The 25,273-nt window shown below is 37.7% G+C and overlaps 1 protein-coding gene across 3 annotated transcripts in view; it reads right to left on the bottom strand.

The window, feature by feature from the left end:
• Positions 1-25,273, bottom strand: part of Lama2 (laminin subunit alpha 2) — a 679,163-nt gene that overhangs the window by 165,455 nt on the left and 488,435 nt on the right. For all 3 annotated transcript variants that reach the window (XM_008827821.3, XM_029560968.1, XM_029560969.1), the window contains 3 exons: positions 25,089-25,213; positions 17,510-17,596; positions 12,898-13,091 (listed from right to left, as the gene is read on the bottom strand). In XM_008827821.3, the coding sequence (XP_008826043.1) occupies positions 12,898-13,091; positions 17,510-17,596; positions 25,089-25,213 (406 nt within the window). The remainder of the gene's footprint in view (positions 1-12,897; positions 13,092-17,509; positions 17,597-25,088; positions 25,214-25,273) is intronic.

Genomic DNA, 25,273 nt, shown 5'->3' with positions numbered 1-25,273 from the left:
TATATATACTATTAGATATGTGAATAAAATTGGGCAAGGGATGCTAAGGGGAGTATAGATGGGGAGGGTTTTAAATATGATCAAATATATTACATGAAATTTAGCTATGGGTTGGCTTGTTACATAAAAGGCTCAGTGCTAGGCGTGTGGTTATCTCCTTATGAGTTTTTGGGAAGGGGCACCCAAGAGTCCCCCCAAACAATACAGCTTCTTGCCCTTCCTCTTGGTAACCCACCAGGACCAGACAGTAATAATCTACTGCTGAAGACATCTCACACTTTGGTGCTTGATTCAGAGAAACCACACTGGGACCGAGCTGGACGTGCTCTTTCTGCTGGCTGGCTTTCAGAATGCTGAGAGGTGCTGTGCAGGCTTCTGTGGAACAATGGCATTAATGGTTTTACCTAGATGTGAGCTCTATGATCACAGCACTAACCTGTCATACAAGATGTGCTCATTTGTGCAACAGTAGCATGACTATTACAGGGATAAACAACCACTTTCTGCTTGGATTTGAGGCCCATGCCACAGGAAGAAATCCTTATCTGGTGCTGTAAACACACCCTAAAGCCCGCATTGGGTGAGGTCCTATGACCTGAGCACATACTTGATTCTGTTGCTTTGCTAAATTGAGGTAGGATTGAACTGACTTCTAAATATACATGTTTATACCCATAGATAATTCTCATTCTCAGCTATATTCAGAGGTGCCTTCTTTCCAGCGAATGGCAGTGAATACAGGGTCTTGACACAGACAGTGCTAATGATATAAGTGATGGCTAAGTTCCACCCCAAACAAGACATTTACACAATTTCTTCCAAGGCTTGGGGTCATGGTAGAAGTGGGAGGAAATAATGAAAGAGCCAGAAAATAGCAGGAAGGGTGGAGCAATGTTATCTTCTAAGCATTGCAATCATAGACTCTCAACAACTGTGGATAACAGCACTAGGTCTCCAGAAGCATGGGCCCATCAACAGTCAGGCGTGGATGGAAGAGGGGTTCAGGCAGCCCTACCCCACACTGCTGAACGTTTTTGTACCAATCATTTCAGGAAAGGGGATCGTGACTTTAGGTGTGTATCCACTGGTAATACCACCAGGCTCCAGTTTATAGTCCCAATCCAATAGTCACATAGATGTCTCTGGTTAAACTAAATGGGTCACCAAACCAAACCAAAGTCATGAATCCAGGAAAGGGATAGGTAGGGAGGAAGGGGGTTAATAAGAGAGAGAGAGGAAATAAGTGAGGGTGGAGCAGGAAAGAGTAACCAGAATACTCGTACTATATATACACACACAAAATCGTCAAAGAACTAATTTAATTAATAAAAAGCAGAATAAACCCTTAACGGTAGGTGTCCTATGCATAGTCATTTACTGGTGACCCTGGAAAATGCACTGGGATGAAGAGGATCGGGGAGAAAATCAGGTAAGCATCACTAGGAAAAAGCACATGTAGGTTATGGGCTCAGATGTTCATTTCTGGAGTGGATTAAAAATGGCCACAACTTCTTTACTATTGCTACCATTAAGAGTTGAGTCCCTTTCCCTTCCCTGAAGGTTGGCTTTCCATACCTTTCTATTCCTTCAATTCCCTTAGTAACCTTCAATTATTGTTGGCTCTGCAATGAGACTTTGATCAAAAGAATGCAACAGGGAACTTTTTTTGAGGCATAGGCCTCAGTCTCAAAGGGCTTGAAGATTTTACTTTCATAATCATAGAACTCTGCTGTCCAAGGTTAACCTCATCAATAAAAAGGCAAGGACAGGGAGGAGAGAAGAGGGGGCGGGGCTTGGCCAAGTTTCTAAAAGCTGAATCCCCACAATTTAAACAAGAGATAAACAATACTTCTTGTAGCTGTGATTTTGAGTTTAAATTAAAATCAGGGACTTTCTTTCTAGTCATAATCGATAAGTTAAAAACAAGAATTTGTCACAATTCTTTAAAGATTTTATTTTGTACTTTTATTTATGGATGTGTGTGTATGTCTGTGTGTGGGTGTAAGTACATGAGTTCAGGTACCCAATGAAGCCAGAAGAGGGCATCAGATACCCTGGAGCTGAAGTTGTGACACTCCCAATCTGGGTGCTGGGAATAAACTCCATTCCTCTGCAGAAGTTATGCTCTTAACTCCAGAGGCTTCTCTCTAGTCTGAAATAATGCTTATTATTAAGAATTAAGGGGTGAGGATGTAGCTCAGTGGTAGAGCACTTCTAGACTATCATGTAAAAGGCCTTCGGTTTGGTACCTAGCAAATAGACATACACACACACACACACACACACGAACACTAAGAAGATTCCTTTTTTACTATGATGAAATAAATTCCACTTGTTTCTAGAGAAGTTTCATTTTTGGAAGAGATTCCAAGGATATATGCAAATAATTGGCTCTATTTTCTTCCAGTTTCAAGGTCTTAGAAGAAACTTGACAATACACTGTCTTACAGATTTTTTCCATACACTGTCTTTTGGGCATTCTACAGCTAGCCCCTTCTCTTACTTATTTTATATGTTTTACCTATTTACAAGAAAAAATAAAATCAGGTAAGTTTATAATAACATTGCTAAAGGATCATTATTGGTTGATTCCAGAAATTTCCAGGGAAAGGGTCCATACTTTTCTCTATATTACTTCAGAAAGAATAAACCAGAGACTAGAATAGAGAAGTAGGTTCAATTCACTGTGATATAACATGGGGCAAATTGCTGAGCCAGAATACCAAGGGACACAGAGAAGGCTGAGTTCCTATCCTTTATTCTAACCCCTACCTAACTGCTGTGGTTCCTCTTCAGTTGCTGAAATGAAAATGTATTTAACTGCTTCTTCAAGAACTCATCCCTTACATTTGCTGTCTCTGGGTCCAAAGGTCTACTCTTATTCCATATCTCATGGTCTCTGTCTGTATTTACTTCTTAGGGAGCAGAGTACAAGCAGATTTCCATTAAGTGAAAGGTAAGTTTTATAGATGCTCCAGTAATATACTCACATCTGTCTTAGTGGGTCAGAAAGACTTATGAATACAACAGGCACAGGGATTTTTCAAAGCTTCTATCCAACTAACTCATGAAGTTTTAAGGCAAACACATGGGGGATTGTGCCCTTTACATAGTGCTTTGCTATTTTATTCTGACACAAAATATTTTACTTAAGCCATAAGCTGCTTTTATTTGCCCTCAAAAAGTCAGAAATGTCTGGCAACAGACATTCGAAATGGCATGCAAATGAAAAACAAATTTAATTCACTCTGCTAGGAAGATCTGAAGAGAGTAGAGAGACATGGGAAATTCACATTATGTAAACAACGTCTCCCTGACAAGGCTGCTGTGTAAATGAACACCTATCTCATAATTAGGGCACCCCCAAACCTCTCTAAACTATCCTCTTAACTCAGGAATATAGATAAGATTATAAAGTGAGAGCTTGCCAAAAATGCATAAGAGCAAAAGCAAATATTTCAAGACTATGATTATTTTTTACAGGACTAAATGTTTCCGAGGCTTTGCCTATAAAAGTGTCAGGATGAATTGGTGTCTAATATTAACAAATGCAGTATAAATTCAGATCATTATAACTGGGCACACGTAAGGGGTGAATCATGCAGCTAATATTACGCATCTTTCTGTTGGCAATTAGTGCAAAATATTGCATTTCTATCAGATTCCCCCATGCATAGCAATTACTGGCTTTACTGTCGCAAAAACATCACAAAGTACATTTGAACCAAAGCAGCTGAAGCTGGAATGGATGCTGAGCATCTTTGAAAAGGTTAAACCCTTTAGATGGTTGTAGGTGGCGATATACAAATTATTTGCTCCAACCAACTAGGGATAAAGGATCAGTACACATTTTTAATAAAGGATAAAATTTATATCTTAATGTGTATATTTTAAATTAATCATGACAAATGAATACCATTGATACATCTCTGGATCTGGGTTTTATACTTCTATCTTTCCCTTGATTCCTTGAAAATATTGAGTTCCAGGCTATCTGGGGGCTACAGGGAGACGCTGTCTCAAAAAACCAGAATAGTAAGATGAAGAAGAGGAAGAAAATTTAACCCCCTCCCCCATGAACGGCACATAGCATCCTCTAAGGCATGGTGGCTGCTTCCCATGACTTTAGAGGAAACTGAGGCTGGCTAAGCCTGCATGGGATTAAAGGGATTAAATACAGGAGGCTGAAATAAAGTCCCTAACTGTCCTTGCCACTTCGGACACAGACACTGAGTTCTTAGACGTCTCATTGCTCAACTATGTTATGGTGCACGTCTGAGAGTCCAGTTGCTACTTTTTTGGAGGAGTTTTGTTCATTTAATAGAAGAGAATGCACAATACACACGAAATTCAGGATAGCTGTTGTCTCTTCTCTTGAGACAATATAGAGAATGCTTTTTTCTTTTGTTTTGTATTCTGAAATACAGTCTCATCAGCCTAGGCTATTCGCCAACTCAGATGTGTAACCAATAATAACCTTGAACTCCTGTTTCCCTCTACCAAGTGCTGAGATTACAGGTTAGAATCACCAGGCCTAACTTGGGACTGTTGAAATTTTCTTGTTTTTGGCACTGAACATTGTTCCAAGGGTCTAACATGTGCTGTACTTTTAGTTCTTTGTTTTATTTATTTAAAAATTTTGGGGGGCTTATTTTTAATTTTTTATGTGTACAGTGTTTTGTCTGCATGTATGTATGTCAACCACATGCCTGCATTGCTCACAGAGGCCAGAAGAGGGCACTGGATACCCTGGAACTTGAGTTACAGATAGTTGTTAGCTGCCATGTGGGTGCTGGGAACCAAACCTGGCTGTTCTGCAAGGGAAGTTAGTGCTCTTAACTGCTGAGAGACCTCTCCAGCCCCAATGTTTTACTTTTAAAAAATATTTTATTATTTTTGCATGTATGTGAGTGTACCCATGTTGTACAATGCCCGCAGAGGTCAGAAGAGGCTGTCGGATCCCCTGGGACTAGAGTTACGAACAGTTGTTAGCTGCCATGTGGATGCTGGGATTCAAACCCAGGTCTTCTGCAAGAACAACCAGTGTTCTTAACTGCTGAGCCATGTCTCCAGGCCAGGGCATGGTGGTCTTAGCATTCCAGAGGTCAAGACAGAAGAAGCAGTGGTTCAAGGCCAGCCTAGGCTATATAGTGAGTGGCCAGCCTGGGTGGCATAGTGAGGACATATAGGAACAAAACAGAACAACAAAAAGAAACTTTAGTATTAGCATCTCTAGGCTTATTAAAATGGATTCGTTTACTCTATATCATTTATTAGTAAGCATCTGATAGAATAATTTGATTTCAGGTTTATTCAAAAGGATTTTTTACCTTTTGCTTCTTTGGTTAGAGAAAAAACTATTCTTTGGATTTGAGAATGATAAATTTATTCATGCACCAAACTGTGAAATAAACACACACACACCACACACACACACACACACACACACAAATTTAATTCAAGTCAAATTATATAAAATAGGAAAGCAAGGGTTTTCCTGGGGCTATGGCTAAGTCAGTAAAGTGCTTTCCATGTAAGTATGAGGACTTGAGTTTGTTCTCCAGAACTCACTCAAAAGTCAGAGTGTGGGCACCTTTCTCACCATTTTCTGTGGCTGTTGGGAAATCACAGGATCTATATTTGAGTGTGGACTTTCCAGTGCAGCCATAAATGAGGGGCGCCCACTCCTCTGTAAATAACTCCCCACCCTATGCTCTGTTAAAAAAAAAGGGAGAGAAAAATATCAGAGTGCAATGGGTATACTTGTAATCAATCCCAGAGCTAGGCTGGCCATCCAGCCTAGCGTAATCAGTAAGCCCTGGGTCAATGAGAGACACTGTCTCATAAAACTCAGTATATAGCAGGTAAGGAAGGGCAAGTCTGAGGCTGTCTTCTGGCCTCTACACACATGGGCACATACTTGCATATACAGCAGCATACATGAACATGCACACACATGCACACACACACACACACACACACACATATATATATAAAATAGGGAAAGTAAGCCCAATGTTGTTCCAAGATGATAATAGTGTTCAAAAACCAAAAAGATAGTTTGAAATTTTGAACATACTACAGGGAGATAATCATAGGACAATAGCTTTGATCCAAGTAAAAGTCAGGCATGTCAGGCAAGGCACCATGCTTAACATGACTCTCTCATCTGATGTCCACAGAAGTTTGATGAAGTAAGTATACATGATCAAAATAATCCTGATTAGTGGTTAGGAATGTATATATAGTGCATGCAAAGAAGATAAAGGAAAGGGAAACTGGGTGGTCATAGGAGTGGGTTTCAGTGACTTAAAGAGTTTAGAATTTGGGGCTGGGGAGATGATTCAGTGGTTAAGAGCACTGGTTGCTTTGACAGAGGAGCTGGGTTCAGTTCCGGCACCCACGAGCCAGCTAATAATCAACTGTAACTCCTCCAGTTCTGGGGGATCTGATACCATCTTCTGGCTTCAAATCATTGCACAACACTGGAACACCTATATACATGCAGGCAAAACACCCCTACACATAAAATAAAAATTCATTAGTTAATTTTTAAAAGAATCTAGAATTAAAGATAATTGTGGAAAGCTGGACTTTAGCTTAAGCCAAGGAAATATTTCATCAGAAACTAAGGAGAGGCTCCAAACACCTTGTCTTTAAAAATAGCCACCAAGGTGAGAAGGTGAAACTAACCTTAGTCAACATGTGATTCTACTTTTCTTTGGGGTCAATAAACCTTTAGGGCTTAGCTGGAGCAAAGAATAAAAGTAGAGTTTAGTTTGCTCTCCAAGCAAGCATGATTAAAATAAAGGCAGTAAAGTGGTCTCCATAATACAACTATGTAGCTCCTTAATCTGCTAACATCACAGGTTCCTCAGTGAAATCTGCAGACCACTGAGACTGACCCTCAGGGGCTGAAAAACTATGAAGAATCAGTTTGACCATTGCTGTTCCAAAATCAATAGCCTGGACCATTGCTTAGAAGGTTAGCAACAAGAAACACAAGCATGAAACAGATGAAAGGCTCATGGAAGTGGTGTTAAGAGATTGCCCCACATTTGAATTGAAACATGACATGATGGCTCAGAGCTTGGGAAAGTTAAGGTACACACACTGGTCTTTGACTAGGAACCCACTTGAGCCCTACATGGTGGTGCGGGCTCACATGATATTTACTATGAGAATGACACATGATCATGTAGGAAGTCATAGATTGAGAAATCACCTCTGGAGACCAGTGAATTTTTAAATCATCATTTAGAGCAGAAAATCCTGTTTATTTTTACATGGATGACAGCCTTCCACTGTTTTGTTCCTATCCTTGGGTATAGAAAACAGAAACTGCCATTATTAGTGGTCTTTTATTATAATTGATCAACAGTGTTCTAGTGATAACAAAAGGTCTTTGTATTATGGTAATAAGATGGTTGGTGGCAACTATTTAGAACAAGAATCCTGAGCCAATAAGATGGTTCAGAGGGTAAGGGTACTTGCCATCAAGGCTGATGACTAGAAGTTCAAGTCCCATAGCCCTCATGTTATAGGGAGACAATCAACTCCCTCAAGTTGTCCTCTGATCTCCACAGGCATGCCATGGTGTGTGGGCCAACGCCCACAATAAATAAATAAGAAATAAAACTTTTAAAAGAGCAAGAACAGTGATTATTCTCTGTGGGTCAGAAATAGGGCCACTTCATGATCGCTTTTGCAATACTGGCAAGAGAAACATCATCGTATGTGATTTATTTTAAACAAACTGTTACATAAATAAGAAAACAAATATATAACAAATACCTCATAAGCAGTGACCAAAACAGTAAGCATGAATTTGATATTTATAAGATGCAAGATGCTATTTCAGGTACTTTTTGTGGAGTAACATCTTGCCAGAAGTTACTAATTTTAATTGCAGTTCCCTAGGAGTGTCACGCATTTTCTCTGTCAGTCACAATCTATTTTAAACATCATATGAGTTATTCTGTGTTAACTATGAATTAAGAAAATAGGGCACAAAAATCAAGTTTTGTGTTTTTTGTGTTTTATAATACAAAACATTACCACTGAATAAATAATGGCTATGTTGTCCATTCTCAAATTTCAGGGTAGGTGGTTATTCTCATTTCATAAAATGACATGTCAGTTATCAATGAAGATAAAAGATGGGGGATGGATTTGCCTAACTTAATAAGTAGACTTTTTGCTTTTGGAAATATCAGTAAAATACTCAGAGCTCACAAACATAACCAAAGAACAGAATATTATATAGTTGATCCAAGTAGTTCTTTTTGTTTAAGCTTTGAAATTTTGGCTTCAGATATAGCTCAGTAGTAAAGGACCTACCTGGCATGTACAAAGCCCTGGGTTTGATCCTTAAAATAAGAAAAAGTAGGAACACCAGCCGAAAGCATATTTTCTCTTGTAAGGAAGCACAGTCTCTGCTAGGTAACTTCTGATGACTAAGTATCCATCTTAATTAAATAAGTGATCTCTTAAGTCTTGGAGGAAACAACCTCTATGTTTAATAGAAATATTAAGACCTTGGGCCAGCTAGATGGTTCAGTAGGAAGGTACTTGTTACCATACCTGAAGACATGAGTTGGATCCCTGGAACCCACATTGTGTAAAAAGAAAACCAATTCTTGCAAGTTGTTCTCTGATCTTCACATGCATGCTGTGTCATGTACATACCCACACATGTACACACACACATGCAGATGTACACACACACACACACACACACACACACACATGAGCACAGGCACCCATACACTAGATACATTTTAAAAATGTAATTAAATATTGTAGAAAAAGAAACAGTATAAAGCCTATATAAAAGTCAAAAGAACTGTTTCTCTGGCCATTGGCCATTGTCCATCCAGGACAGTGTTTCATATTACTCTAATAAACCTTACCTATCTGCTACACTATGCTCTGTGTGTCTTATATGAAATCTTTGATTGTGATCACAAGGACCAGCCAGCTGAGGTGAAGGCAGAACCAGATCTTGGCAACATGTATAGACACATTGCAAGAATGAAAAGAGTTGCATAATGTGTTTAACATTGTATCTGTCACATGGCAAGCTCTTAGGCAAGGTAAGTCTTTAAAAACATTGTTATTATGATGAACCTGTTTGTGGTGAAGGAACTATATTAGGAAATGTTTGAAATCTGAATTCAGAATCTGAAGGCACATGGTACTTAGTGATACCCATGAATTGATTCTGCTTGGTGGAGTTGATAACCTTGATGAGGCTAATTCAGCTTACTGAGAGACTCTGGGGTCACCATATTTCCTAATTAGAAGAGATTATCTGTGTCAATTCATCATTACAGTAATAGAAATCTCACATAGCAAAAGACAACATCTTTCCAGAATTTCTTCAATCCCTTCCTCCATTCATTTTCTCCTTTCTTTCTTTCTTTCTTTTCTTTCTTTCTTTTTTCTTTCTTTCTTTCTTTCTTTCTTTCTTTCTCTTAGAAAGGAGAAGAATTTCAGATTAATGGTATTGACCAGATCTTAAACAGGATTGTAGAAGAGAATTTCCCAAATTAAGAAAAGACATCCCCATACAAGTATAAGCTAGTTCTTTAGAAGACTGCCCTGGGTTCTTTCTTTCTTTCTTTCTTTCTTTCTTTCTTTCTTTTTTTGTCTTTTTGAGACAGGGTCTCCTTGTAGCTCCAGCTAGCCTGGAACTCACTATGTAGGTAAGGCTGGCCTCCAACTCACAAAGATCTGCCTGCCTCTGCCTCCCAAGTGCTGGGATTAAAGGCATGTGCTACTATGCCCAGTGCCTCCATTCAATTTTGGACAAGGTCTCATGTAGCCTAGGCTGGCCTCAAACTTGTGATGTAGTAAAGATGACCTTGAATTCCTGATCTCTTCCATACCTCTTGCTTCCATCTCCCAAGTGCTAAGAAGACAAGCATTCACCACCATACTAGGTTGAGGAAAGTCCATTTTAAATGCAATAAAGTCCTAACTTGCTCAAAGACCGATGTCTCTGGTGGCTGTCAGCCATTTTCATGGGTTTAGGCAGTCACAGCAAACTGTGACCTGAATACTTCATGTGCTCTGTGCTGACCAACCTCTTTAGTGGAATCTTACATCTTTTGTTAAATAAAAGCTTAATCTAACTTTACAGTAATTTTTTCCAGAAATATGTGGCTTTCCTGAAATGAGGAGTCCTAGGTCATACACATGTATGAATATCCTTATGTAATACAGTTCTTGTCACATACAATGAATATAAAGAAAAATGTTTTCGAATAAATTAAAAATAAAAGTAAAAACACAAATCTGTGATATAAGCCAATCTCAGTTGTGTTTCTTGAGAATTAAAAAGGACAAGATTAACTATTATAATTCATGCAGATGAACTGTTGGAGTGGTATTTAGCATTTGTCAAGCAGACGCAACTTCCTGTCCACAGGGCATCATGCTTAATAATGGCCATGCAAACATTCTTTCCCTTACTATGCATCTTATCTTCTCTCCCTTGCTTAGGTTTTTTTCTGAACTCACACCCCGGGCCTCAAAAACATCCCACTGTGATCACATGTGGTGAAGCAGGCCCCACAGATCTGACATGCCAGGTGAGTCTATGCTTGGTCCCTTGATGTACTTTAGCTTGAGGATAGAGAAGCCTTTTACAAAGAGAATTGAGAATAAGTCAGAATTTTGTCTTCACTGAGCCTTGTTTTCTTAAGTCATTTCAAAACTAGGGGCAGGAGCTGTGGGCTGGGGAAGATCAGCATAAGAAAACCAGAGCTTATTGCTCCCAAACTGTAGAAATTGTAAAAGATGAGAAACGTCTATAGGTATTCTGTGTAACAGCTCTTAGGATCAACCTAGAGAAGGGTGAGAGAAGACATTTCCAGATGCAAGTAGAAACCACTGAAGCGAAGGGAGGCAGCTGAGGAGCACCCACCTACACAGCATAGCTGTAAACTCTACAGAAATGGGTCTATATGCTAAAAACAGTGGCATACCATTTTCTTATACAATAAAAATAACTATATCATACTCTACAGGGATATTCAAATTTCTAGGACACAGTAACTGAGCTGAGCACCATGTGTAACAGGTGCAAATGTGTTTCCTGTGAGAAAGAATAGAAGTGAACATAATGTGATTTTTCCAACTGGAAGAGTTAAAATTTCTTAGGACACATTCACGTAAAATGCAGAAAAAGAACTTAAAGATATCTTTGACCAGAAAAATGACAATTGTTTTTAATATAAATATTCAAAACAGTAACTATTTCATTTTATCTTTTGCAGATTTTAATATACTGCTGTTTAATGACTGTGCATCACATTAAACACATTCTTTTTATTTCAGGTTGACTTGTGGATAAATAATAATACTGATGACTTATAGTTAAAGGAGTGTTAAGATAAGTGTTTATATTGAGTGTCTATATGTTATTTAGTTAGCTATATCCATATCAATAGGTGATTTGAAAACACTGCTGTGGGATATTTGGTAAACCACTTAAAAAACACAACCACTTATTTATTTGTGTTTGTAAGTATGTGTATATATGTATGTATGCATGTATATGTATGTGCATGCCACAGCACATATATGTAAGGCAGAGGACAACATGCTTGTGGAAGTTGACTCTCTTCTGCATTGTGAATTCCAGGAACTGAACTGAGGTTGTCAGGCTTGGGGCAAATGTTTTTACCTGAGAAACCATCTCATTGGCCTGGTAGTCCACTTTAAAATTTTTCATTAAAATACATACTCAGTCTTAGAAAGAGTGAATTGTATGTACTATAACAATATGGTGAAAATACTGCATATTTACCTTCACGTTTGCCCCTCTCCCACACCCCACAGCATGGTGCTGGGGAACCTAAGGCCTTGTGCAGGCCAGATAAGTGCTCCAAAACTGAGTCATACCCATAGCTCTTCTTTTTACTTTGTGTTTTCATTAATACAAATTAAAATATATTTTTCTCAAACACCTCCAGTCTTAGTGTTTTGCTCTGTTTTTAAATCTTGTCTTAACTTTTAAGGTAACTCTTTATAAAACTAGGGCACAAACACAAATTCTTTTTAAATAAAACGCAACTCAGAGTTAGAAAAACATAGGACATTAAAACAGGAAATAGCATGCACAAACACATTTCAATAGGTAAATATTGCAATAGAAACATTGAAATAAATTTCTTTAAAAAAAGAATAATATAGTTCAATACACTCTCTTTGACTTTATAAATAACTTATTCTAAATTTGAATTGCTATAAAATACAATGTTGTACTTTCAATACTGAGTCCAGAATCAGGAGAGAGACATACCAGAGAGAGAGAGAGAGAGAGAGAGAGAGAGAGAGAGAGAGAGAGAGGAACCAACAATCTTCTATTTACTGTGTAGGTAAAAACACTTCATAACTGGAGTGCATTGCAATTGCTTCCAGGGTTTGCAGTCCAAGAGGAAGTTACAAAGCATTATGTCCATGGATTTCCTTAACAGCTGGGCAAAGAAAAAGTCAGTTATAATTCAAGACTTAATGTGCCTTTTCAGACGATTAAAAATTCCAGAGGATTTTTAAAAAATTCAATACGCTTGAGTTTTTAATCTGTCATAAAGGCAATGCCAACTTTAGGCAAAACAGCAAACCACAAGATGGACGAAAAAAAAAAATGCCTCGAGGAGATTTGTTGTAGGTCTTCAATGAACTGACTAAAACATGCTGAGGATTTTCTCGGCTGCTCTTGGCTAGGTACGAAGGAGACAAAAGCAGCATGCACACAGCAGAAAGTGGATAGATAGTGTCAGGAAGGCGGAGAGAAGCACTAGCTATAGCAGACAAGAAGTCAGGCTTGTTGAAAAAGAGACAGAAATGGAAGGCAGGCCCCAGAACTAGGAAAGTTAGTATACATACAGACACACTCGGGGCCCTCGCGTGCATGCCAGTGCTTGCAGCCGTCACACTTTCTTCCGGTGGCTCCAGGGCGGCACGTGCAGAGTCCTGTGACTGGGTCACAGGGGACAGGCAGGGAGCCATAAGGGTCACACTCACATTCTTGGCAGGAGCCTCCAGGGCTGCTGGGACTGCCAGTGTAGCCAGGGGCACATCTAGATTGGAACAGGACAGAATGTTGCAGATTAACGGGAGTCACATCCCCGAATCAACTTGTTTGTATCTCCTAGTGTGTTGAAATGAGAAGAAAAAAAAAAAAAATCCTGAAATCAGGGCTCTATAGAGACTAAGAATAAGGCTCAGTGGTATAGCTTTTTCCCAACATATGAAAGCCATGGGAATATATACATGTAAAATATTATTATATATTATATATAATATATTTTAGGGATCCTTAATTTTTTTTCTTATGAAAGATCAGATAGGGGCTGGAGAGATGGATCAATGGGTAAGAGCACTCACCGTGTGAACATGTGGACCCCAGTTCAGATCCCAACACCCATATAAGTAATCTGGGTATAGCTATGAACGTACCTAAAACCTCGTACTGTGGAGGGCAGAGACAGGAGGATTTCTGGGGCTTACTGGCTGCCAGCCAATCCCCAGGTTCAGTGAGAATTCCTGTCTCCAGGTAATAAGGAAGACAGTAATAGAGCAGGACACCCAAAATTCTCCTCTGTCCTTCTCAGGCATGAGCACATACACGTACTATGACACAGACACACAGACACACACAGACACACACAAACACCTCTCTCTCTCTCTCACACACAGAAATAAAAAGATCAGATGATAAATTTTATATTTTGCAGGCTAAGAGAAAAATTGTTTATGTAGTAAGAAGGAAAATTAAAAATGTTTGTTGATGAAATTCAAATTTTAATGTACTTGAGAATTTAATTTGTAATGCGAATCTGGTAAAGAGAAGAAAATAATTAGTGGGATTCTTTCTGAGGTTTCAAATGTTACTTACATAAGAACCTTCATATAAAGCTGATTGTTAACTGTTAACTTATTACATCAATGCTTACTTTGCATGCCCTGTGGAACCAGGAGAGGGACAAATTGCACCTGTGTGTGTAGTTTGCCCAAGTCATCTTTAGCTCATATATTTTTCTTAAATTCTTTTTAAAATAACAGTTTAAGGAAAACTGTAATTGACATGCTGACTTCTAAGATATTCTATACTCATGCATTTTATAGATCAAAATAACAAAAAAGTAATATTTGATAACTGTACCAATCAAGACAAGAAGCCATTGAATGCAGCGAGACTTCCATTTTCTATTTAATTGTATTAGTCTTTATTTATTGTTTTCCTCAGAAGGAATTTTTTTTAATCACATATCTGGAAAGTATGTTCATGTTATATAAATGAAATGTTTAGCACTGACTTGAGAGAGTAGAAGGGAATTTGATTGAAAGAATCCCATTTCCAGACTCTTCCACGTATCCAGGCATCCTTTCATGAAAGTGCACAGCACAGTGGACCATGATACGGCAAATTATTAAATGGGGCCATATGTTTCTTCCTTGCCTGGAGTAATCTCAGACTACCTGTTGTTTTTACTTACTAAAAACATTTCCTAATAGTCATTGAGAGTCCCTAAATGGAATATATATATATATCTCAACAGATATTTTGTTTTGATAGTAAATATGGGTTGAAAAGAAGCTGGGATTAGATTGTTGTTTTCTTTCTTTTATGAGCATCTGTGCAGTACTAGGAATTGGGCCTCTATCTTGCATATTCAAGCATGCACCCTTCAATCCCTTTTCATTTTTTATTTTGGGAACATGCATCACTAAGTTGTCGAGGCCTACCCTGAAACTCTCCCTATAGCCCAGCTTGGCTTTGAACTTGCAATCCCCCTGCCTCAGTCTCCTGAGTCACTGGGATTATGGGCCTAGATTTGTTATTTTCATTCTAATATAAGACGCAAATGCTCAGTGCACGTATTATTTTAATAGGTCCACTTAAATCATTCCTTAACATTTGCAGGGTGAATGACTGTAATCAAAATAGGTTCAGACTAATTAAATATTTGAAGTTTATTACAAGAGTAATGAAGATAAAGTATGGGGAGAGTTTCTGCATCATGGGGACAATGAAGAAATTCAAGCAGTTTTAGACCCAAACTGCATTTGGGCAGGTCAGAAGGTGATTAGATGATTGAAGAAGCTCTCAGAAGTAGAACAAATTTATCTGGAAGGTTATAATAAAAATTTAACCAAGACCTTTGGTTTAATTTAGCTGAAGGGAAGCAGATTTTTAGGGAAATACAACCTGGTCACCTGTATGTTAGAGATGATGAATCTCAAGCTATAATAACATTGGAGAATTGCTAAAACAATTCAAGCTCTCACATCTGAGAGTGTCTGACCCTGCTCATCCATATGCTATATAAGCTGTCAATGCTTGCTGATTCAACATCAACACATATTAGAATGATAGATTTCTGTAATCACTATGCTAATTTTTATAAGCTCTTCTAGGTTTTCTACATACATACTTCTCCAGATAGTGATAATTTCAATTTATAAATGTAGCTACACTATCAAATATTCGTGTCATAAATTGCTGAAGATAGTCTCATTGGTATCCAGGAATATTTTCAGTAAACCTCCTACTGGTGTTTACAAGGACATTAAATGAAGATTAGCCTAATCATAAATGCCAAAGGACACGGTGGAAATATAGAATATATAGTTATAGAATATATATCTCTATAGAATATATATCTAGAATAGATCATTTATAACCTATGTCCAAATGAAGTATGAATATTCTAAACAATTGAAAATATTTTTGGATGTTTGCATTAGAACTGCTTAATTGATGTTAATTTCCATTGATATGGACATTGTGAATGCTTTGCTCTGTATAAATACAAAAGTGCTGAATGTAATATTCACAGTTACCACATACAGATTTTATTTGGAAGTACATCTTGCAAACATATAAATTGTATTACAATTTATAAAACTTACATCTAGTTACTAAATTCAATTCTTATTGCCATTATCAATATAAACCATTGCTGGTAAGGTAAAAGATGTTTAAGTAGTTGATAAAAAATAATACATACTGTTAATTTTTTTCAAAATCTTTAACAGTATCAGGAGCTACTAGGAGATTCTAGAGTAGGGTGGCAAAACAAGCTATGGAAAAGAAACAATCTAAACAAGAGTGTGATTTCAGGTGATGAGCCATCTTAGTTTGATGACATAGAAAGTTCTAGAATATAAATAACATTTCAAAATTTGTTCTTCTGTGAAGCAAAGGACCTGGACATTGGTAAGGGCTCTTCGCTGTTAGACATTGACTATGAGCCACCAGAGAAAGATGGGGGTCAATTCTTAGGGTTATATGCACCTCCTGCTGGTAAAGAGGCTTCTGTGTAGGATCATAGGCAGGACACCAAGCATCTCTTACACACTTGATTGTCACAATGTTAAAGGTAGCACATCAGGTAGTCTTAATAGCATAGACAAGAATGAGACTTAGGTAAGTTGGTGGTACTAAGTTAAATCCATGAATATTTATAAAACTTTATACTGCTGCTAATTATACTGTGATTACTGTATATCATGCTAATGGTTAGTATTAGTTACTGTCTGCTGTGTCTGATATACTAAAAGTGACAGTAACAAGTTTTAACATCTAGTTTTCTGATCAAATACAAAATATGAATCTGGAAGATGATAATTACTACCTTACTAGACAGTCAGGTTATATTCCATAGCTTAGCATCTATATCACACCTAGAATTCAGTTTAACAGTACTATAATGCTTTATCAGATTTTGTATTTTCTGACTGTAAGAAGCAGCCTTTGAAGAACATTGCTAGTCTATCAAAATGGGGAACTAAGAAACAGAGGCTTTATATTCTGGATACTACTAATTAAATATGTCCATTTCTACTTGCATTCCGTAGAATGCGCATACCTACTAGTATAGGGCCAGTGTGTAAGAACAACCAGGTGTGTGCCATTGTTACTAGACAGTGTTGTCCAATGAACTAAATGAAAATGATATAGCCAGTATTTCAATTCCTGTAACTACTGAAAAGCTTTGAAGACAAATTGGTGTTTGTTTTTATAAAATTATATTTAACTGTTTATATTTAGACATAAATTAAATGATCATGAAATAATTTGGAATCACTGAGAGACCAAAGCAAACAACTTTCTAAAGGGTCTAAAGCTGTGAAAATAGTTTTGAAAGCCTCAAAGTTAAACCACTGAAGTAGGGGGCTGGAGAAATGGCACACTGATTAAGAGCATTGGCTGCCCTTGCAGAGGACTGGAGTTTGAATCCTAGCACCCACATGGCATCTAAAAACTGTTTGTAACTCCATCCCAGGGGATCTGATGCCCTCTCTTGACCTCCATGAGTATTGCACGACATGAGTGCACTTACATACATGCAGGCAATACACTCATACACATAAAATAAAAATAATAAAATATTGAAATTTTTTAAAAAAAAACTGTAGTATATGGAAATAAGGAAATTATTAAAATAATACTGTAATCCTTATGATTTCCACATATCATGACTGTTGGTACCTTTCACAGTACTGTCCTTCATACCCCCGTGGGCAGGCTGTGCAGCGGTAATCATCCAGACCTTCCATCACACAAGAGGGGCTGAAACTGAATCAGAAAAACATGTTAATCATTTATTTGATAAAATTCACTATTTCTACCTATATCAAAGTTATTGGGACATATTGTGAGGGAGTGATTTATATATTTATAATTATTGATAATATTCTTATTTATTGAGAAGATATTACAGTTAAATATTACTAATAGAAAATAAATAAATATTGGATAGTTTTTGATGAATTAATAAGGTATCACACTAAAATGTCAGTATTTCTGAATTCTAATAATTATATAAAAATCTGTGTATTAAACATTTAGCAAAATTGACAAATTGTTTATTAATCCAAAGAAAACTCAGACTGAAACTTTTGTTCATAATTTTATCTTATAGTAGACTAGGTGTTATAAAATGCCTTCTGGGTTAAAAAGTAAAGGAAAAAAGAGGCATAAAAACCATCTAATTTTTTCTGAAAACAGCCCAACTTGCCACTGGCACTTCTGCAATGAGGTGTGAATAGAAGTTCTGCTGATACTGAAACTGTGCCTTTCCCAATTCATATACAGGTTTCAGATTGCATTTTTCTTTAAACACAAAGTAATGTGATTCAGTGTGTGGCAAGAAGACAAAGCATTCTATATGAAAATGAATACAATTGTCTCACTATTTTATGGTCTTTTTAATAAGTAGGTCTTATATAACTTGCCCTGTAATTTCCTTATCCCACTGACAGGCCACAGCCAGACCACAATTCCGAGATTTCTGATGTAACAGAGACTTGATGAGATTTGAGAAGGAAACTTAATTATCACACAGTTTGGGGCTGTAGCATACTTTTCTCATATGTTAGGTGCTGCATTTTCATTGAATGAAATTTCATGGACCATAGAAACATAGGAAGAGAAATGTACTTGCTATAAAATGGTAAATGTTTCAAACATCGTGTTTCATTATTATGGGTCTGCCAAATCAGTCTATACAGAAAACCAATGAAGAGTACAGGCCAGGAGACACCTGGTAGCACATGCCTGTGATCCAAGCACCTCTGGAATATAGGCCAGGAACATATTCTTTGATTTAGGTATTATTAGGATCCTAACTTATTACAGATATGTGCACATCAAGCCCATATAAATCCATAGATCATAAATGAATGTTTCACTTTTGCAAGATGTGTGAACTAATGAATCTACTGCTCACAAACTTGCTACCTGACAAATTTATTTTTTACCTTCCCAAACTGTAAGTCCTCCTAAACTTATAATGGGTGCTGTCTGTCAATTCAGCTCTTTAAAACTTGAAATTGAGTACATCGGTGTGTGCGCATGCATTTGCATAATCACACTGACTCCCACACGTAGGTGCTGTAGATTTTGGACATTTGCAGTTCAACTCCTGATGTCCAGCACAATTAAATTATACTCCTTCATACTAACATAATAAAGTGCTGAAAAAATTAATTATCATAGAAATACTATACAGGAGAGGTCAGAGAGATGACTCAGCAGTTAAAAGCACTGGCTGCTCTTGCAGAGGACCCAAGTTTGATTCCCAGCACCCACATGGCAACCAACAATGGTCTGAAACTCCAGTTTAAGGGGATCTGACGTCCTCTTCTGGCCTCTGAAGGCGTTGCATGCATGCGGTGCACTTACAAGCAGACAAAACACATATAAAATTACACATAAAATTAAAATTTAATTAAAAATATTTTAAATACTATACAGGAATGTAGTAGTTCTTGACAGTTGATTTTTGAATTATGGTTTTATGATGGACTTTGTTTTGTGATTATGGTATATCAAAGACCTTTGGAAGGAGGGAGTAGAATCCCATCTTGCCTGAAGTTAGAGCTGGCTCTTTCTGCTTGTAGGTCCCTGTCTGCTGTCAGTTGTTGTTTCACATGGGGGGGTCAGTTGGAAACCCTAGAGCTTCTCTCTTAATGACCATCTTTTCCCATTTCCCTGTGGTAACTCATTTCAAACACCCTACCACAGAACTTGTAAAATTTATAATCTGCTCCCTGCAAGATCTACAGATTACAGAGAATTGGAACTACCTTCTTGGATTTTTTAAAAATAATTTATTATTTTTTTATGTGTATGCGTGTATTGCCTGCATATAAGTAAGTGCACCTGTGCCATACAATGCCCATGGAGGTCAGAAGAGGTTGTCGAATCCCCTGGGACTGGAGTTATAGACAGTTGTTAGCTGAAGTGTGGGTGCTGGGATTCGAACCTGGGTCTTCTGCAAGAACAACCAGTGTTCTTAACTGCTGAGCCATCTCTGCGGCCCCCACCTTCTTGGATTTTATCCCTGCTCTCTGGCTGCTTCTTTGCCAAATATGTCACATTCTTGATCTCTTAATGTACTTCCAAGCTTAACTTTCAGATTTCTGAACTTCCCTCTCCTCTGACATCATTCATCCTTGAGGTCTTTATAGAATGCGATTACTCTAATACCTAAAACCTACCTTCTCCTCCTCTAAAAAAAATGCACTTAACTTTCCTATAGTTTTCATACTTCTACATGCTCTGACCAAAACATGGAGCCAACACTGTCCTCTTACACTCCACACTGTTTGGCAGCTAAATGTCACTAGCAATGCTGTCTGTGACCTCATCACATCCTGTACCACGCTACCACTGTGAGATTGTTGGCCCCCAGCATATTTAGTTAGCAGAGCTTGCTGCCTTGACCTCTCCGTCCTCTTCCCCATTCACCCTACTTCAGCCACACTGACATGCTATCTGACAACCATGGGCCAAGCTTGGGCCTGTTTCAGGACCAGTGCACTGCTTTCTCTTCCCTGGACTAGACTTTGTGCAGATATTCCAGAGGCTCACGCTACTACTTTATTCAAATTTGGCATCAGTCATATCCATTGGTGAAGGCCACTGATCCTTATATTGAAAACGACACCCTCCTCACTGAATTCTCCATAGCTGCTTTTTTTTTTTTTTTCTGGGAAGCAGTTTTCTCAACCTTTTTTTTCCTATGCATTTATTCTCTCTCTCTCTCTCTCTCTCTCTCCCCTTCTTCCTTATGAAAAATGTAAAGTATGGGAGAGAAAGAGACAGGATTATTCTGCTTGTTTATATATTCCCATCATGAGGAACCATGTCTGGCACTGAGTTGTACCCTCATTAAATATTTGTTGACTAAAGAAATAAATAAAATATTACCTTCACCTTTATGGAGTTCACAGTTCAGTATGAGACACACACAAAAATGTAGGACAGTACTCATGTTTTACCTCTAATTCAGGGTATTGGAATACAACATTTACTACTTGGCAAATGTTTCATTTCTGAAAGAACATCTGATTGAAGTCAAGATATGTGGCAAATGCATTACTAGCATATAGAAAGTACAAAAGGTGTGATATGCTGTGAAAAAGACTTTGTAGCAGAAATGGACCTTAAACTGGGTTGTTAAACATGTGCTGGATTTTACAGGGATTATCTCAGGCAACAGTAAGAACATAGATTTCTAAGCATGTTTAGAAAAGAGCAAGCAGCTCCAAGCCTAGCATCACATGAAAAGGAGTTGTGGGCAATTACTAGCAAAGACAGACAGAAGGAAGAGGGTTTCTAACACCACATTAAAAGGTCCAACCTTTCCTTGGGTGTATAATAGAAAACCCAAGTGCCTCTGAGTGTTGCTGTTTGGTTACACTGTTAAAAACTGTCCATATTTGTTCTGATAGGAGATAAGGAAGGAGAGTTAATTCTGTGGAAGTGAGTTAGTGAGCAGCATGTCTTCTTTACCTTTTATTTCTCATGGACCACACACATTAAAGTCACTAAAATGAGACATTTCAACTCATTTCAAAAACATTTTAATTCTATAGCTCAGAATTTTTTTTTAATTTTATTTATTTGGGGGGGGGCTATAGAGATGGCTTAGCAGCTAAGAGCACTGACTGCTCTTGCAGAGGACCCAGGTTCGATTTCCCAGCACCCACATTCCAGCTAACAACATCTGTAACTCCAGTTCCAGGGGAACCGATGCCCTCTTCTGATTCCCAAGGGCATTGCATGACACAGTGCACCCACCTACATGCAGTCAATACATTCATACACATAAAATAAAAATAATAAATAAAATATTAAAAAAGAAGTAAATGGAAATTTGGTTTTGAGAATTTCATACATGAGCAGCATATTTTTGCATTTTGTCCACTCCTCCCGGTTTCCCTCCAACTCTTTCCATGCCCCTCACTCCTTCCCAACTTCTTGTTCTCGTTTTTGATTATTATTACATATACTTACATTTATAAATATACTATAATACCTTTTATATATATATAAATGTGTTTTATGTATATATATATATATATGGTACACTGAGGCCATTTAGTTTTGCTTATGTGTATTTATATTTAGGGTTGCCCGCTTGGGATTAGATAACCTCTCAGGAGCTAGTCCCTGGAGAAAATGGATGTGCCCTTCCACAGCACCCATTGATTGCCTGCAGCTCTTCATCTTGAGGTGGACCCCATAAAATCTTCCCCATCAGCTTGGCTTGTCAACTGGTTTTGTCATAATGCGGAGCTTGTTAGATTAACATACATCAGGAAGATGTGCCTCTCTTTGCCTTGGTGTTCTTTCTACTTCACCTTTTAATCCTTCTCACCATCTATAAGTCTTTTTTGCTAATTAGGCTAACATGTTTCAAGCTGCAGCTGGTGAGATTAGCAGGTCATGGAATCAGCTTAGTGTCTTTTTGACTCAGATTTTTCTAAAAATGTGAGATGAGAAAATTGAATAAATGGTAGGCTATGCAGACACACATGTGGGTTTCTGCATGTAAAGTTCTGAGTACTGGACTATGATATTTTAAAAAGTACTACTTAGAGTTGTGATCAATAAAGTTTAAATGCCATTAAGATAGTTACTTTAGTATTTTGATTCTTTCAGTCTTCTTCACATAAAAATTATACTTAGATCACACAAATCAGAGAATGAACCAAACTATGAACACACCTTTTTATTCATTCTGCTAATCAACCTCAGTAGTATTCTTTCTCTTCTTGAAATTTCCTAAAACTATAAGCTAAAACTCTGGCTACTTAAAGTCCACTTCCAGGGCTGTCAGCCTTCAGCAGCGACTCTCGTGGCTAACTGCTACATCTTCACAATCTCCCTTGGGATAACAATGCTGGATGCTTGCTGACTATAGTGCTGCTCTTTCCCTTGGTGTCGGTGACTGTGATGCCTAGGTTCTCCTCTCCCCAACTGTTCCTGCCTTGACTCTATTTTCTGGAGATCCCAACAGAAGTTTTGTTTTGCCTTCTTCCCATATGCTTCCTTGGGGAACATTCATCTGGGAAATCCAATCTGACTTTAATTCATTTATTAACACATTTCTTCCTTCACCTGCTCCTGCAATTTTCAGATTTCCATTTTGTGCAACTATTTGCATATTTCCATTCGGACAGAACTTTCACATCAGTTTGAACCTATTTAAACCATAAATCACTTTTCTTTGAAAGGAGCTCTCTCCTGATTTCCCTGTGTCAGTTCATGACTCCACCATTTTGAGGGGCAAACTGGCTGAAACCAGCCTTCAATTCTTGTCTTGACGTTCACCCTTCACATCTCATTAGTTACCAGTTGTGTGGAGCTGTGTTAACAGGTTCCTCCTGGACATTCTCTGTGGTCACTCTCTTTACCATTGCCTTGCTTCTGGTTCTCGTAATCTCTTGCCTAGGTTAGTGCAATCACCTTTTAATTGGTCTCATTGCTTTTCTCCTTTGCTGCCTTCAGTTCATTGCATTCAGCGCTATCATAGTAGGCTTCAGGAAATGTGGCTCTAACCATATTAACTTGTTTTTTAAAAAGATGATAACTTGGGCTGGAGGGATAGCACAGCCGTTAAAGGCTAAGGTTAACAACCAAAATGTTAAAAGATGATAACTTGCAGTTTTTTATTAACATAGAAAATCAAATAGCAGTTTCTTAGACTGGTGCTCAAAGACTTCTACAATAAGGTTCTTATTCTTCCATTCATGTTCGCCAGTAATTATGAAGCTCTGTCTACAGTCCAAACTCTGTTACTTACTGCTATCTCTTGTGTTTTGTGTTTTCTAAGCATTTGTGTATACAATTTCCTACTACCCAAACCTGCAAAAATTCTTAATCTACTGTTAGCAACATACATAAAAATGTTTCTTTTAATGTTCTTGAAGTTTTTAAGACTCAGAATGGTATTTTGAGCCATGGAATTCATCATGTAGGTTGATTCTCTTGACATCCAAGTTTGGTATGGAGTTTGCCAAGAAATCACAGGATTCTCTTCTATATTCTCTGTAGCTGTTATTATAGTGTACCTAGTAGTGAATTATTAATTGTTGATTTTTTTCAAATTCAAATGGTTCACATTTTAATAATAATGAAATAATTGGAATTCTCCTGTTTAGACAGGGGTGTTTGAGGGAGATTTGGGAAAGGGAAATGAAAAACAGTATTTTATTTCACATACCTACCATTTTGTACTCGAAAAATACGATCATGTATATAACCTTCATCAATACACAACAACCTAAAAATTTACATCTGATACTCTGGAAACAGTTGTGCTTCTGGCTGACAATACAGGGGAGCTTGAAGAGGAAAGGGAGATACCTGTGCATAGTATTTTCAGAACACATTCAGAGCTGAAGCTGAAGGGAGGAGGTGATCTGGCACCAGCTGAAAGGCCGTTTTGTCTGAATGATTTTTGTACTCAAGAGAAGGTATCTGGAATTCCAACTCTGGACAAACTGCCATACTTTCTTTTCAAATTCTCAGAGAAAAACTACTTTACCATGGAGAGATTGAAGTCTATAAATCACTTAGCAGAAAGTATAGATAGTCTTAGCCAAAAGGAAAATAAAAAAGCCGAGAGGTTTTCAACAATATATAAAGCAAGGCAGAAGGTTCAGACAGCATGGAAATCAGATATTTCAGCATTTGTTTCCCCTTACGGCTGTGTTTCCATGGTACCAAGCTCAAAACATCTTAACAGAAAGGGGTCTGTGCTTCCAGCTGATACTGTTTTTTTAGAGCCTAACATTAAGTTTCCCTGCTTTCATTGTGCTATTTTTCAATTGCTTCTTTGATCATTATTTCCCAATATTGAATTTAATACATGAAATGAATGGAAACAGCCACAAAAGTGATGTAGTATGCACCCAAACAATCCTTCATAGCTGAATCACAGCAACAGTGTGTATACACACTAGACCTGCACATTTGTAAAACCATGCACATTTGTACATATGTCATTTGTTTCAGAAACCAGTCTAATATTAATATTGATCCTTACATTTTTATTAACAGTATTATTTACTTGAGACAGGATTTTAAAGGGTAAATGAATTGTAGAGTATACACACTGACTTTGATCATGTTTTTAGATTATTTTAAAAAACTGTCTTAAATTGAGATTTTTTTTTTTTTGTCTACATAGAAAAACAGGCAAATTGTAGATAGCTCATGTGCCAGGCAGATGAGTTTACTGATGGGGAAATATGGTTACATTTTTTAATCTTACTTGTTGCCTGGAGAAATCAGAGGGCATGCACACGGCTGACAGTCATTTGGTAATCCTTTGACGAGTCCATAGTAGCCAAGGGCACATCGCTCACAGAAATCACCAGCAGTGTGATGCTGGCAGCTCTGTAAAAGGAAAGAAGAGTAGCTTTCAATTTATGAGGAGTTACAGTGTATATACACACA

The sequence above is a fragment of the Nannospalax galili genome, unplaced genomic scaffold, assembly GCF_000622305.1.
Source record: "Nannospalax galili isolate Female #2095 unplaced genomic scaffold, S.galili_v1.0 scaffold53, whole genome shotgun sequence".
In the NCBI taxonomy this organism is placed as follows: Eukaryota; Metazoa; Chordata; class Mammalia; order Rodentia; family Spalacidae; genus Nannospalax; species Nannospalax galili.
Note: the sequence above shows the minus strand (reverse complement) of the source record. Positions and strands in the feature narration are given on the sequence as shown.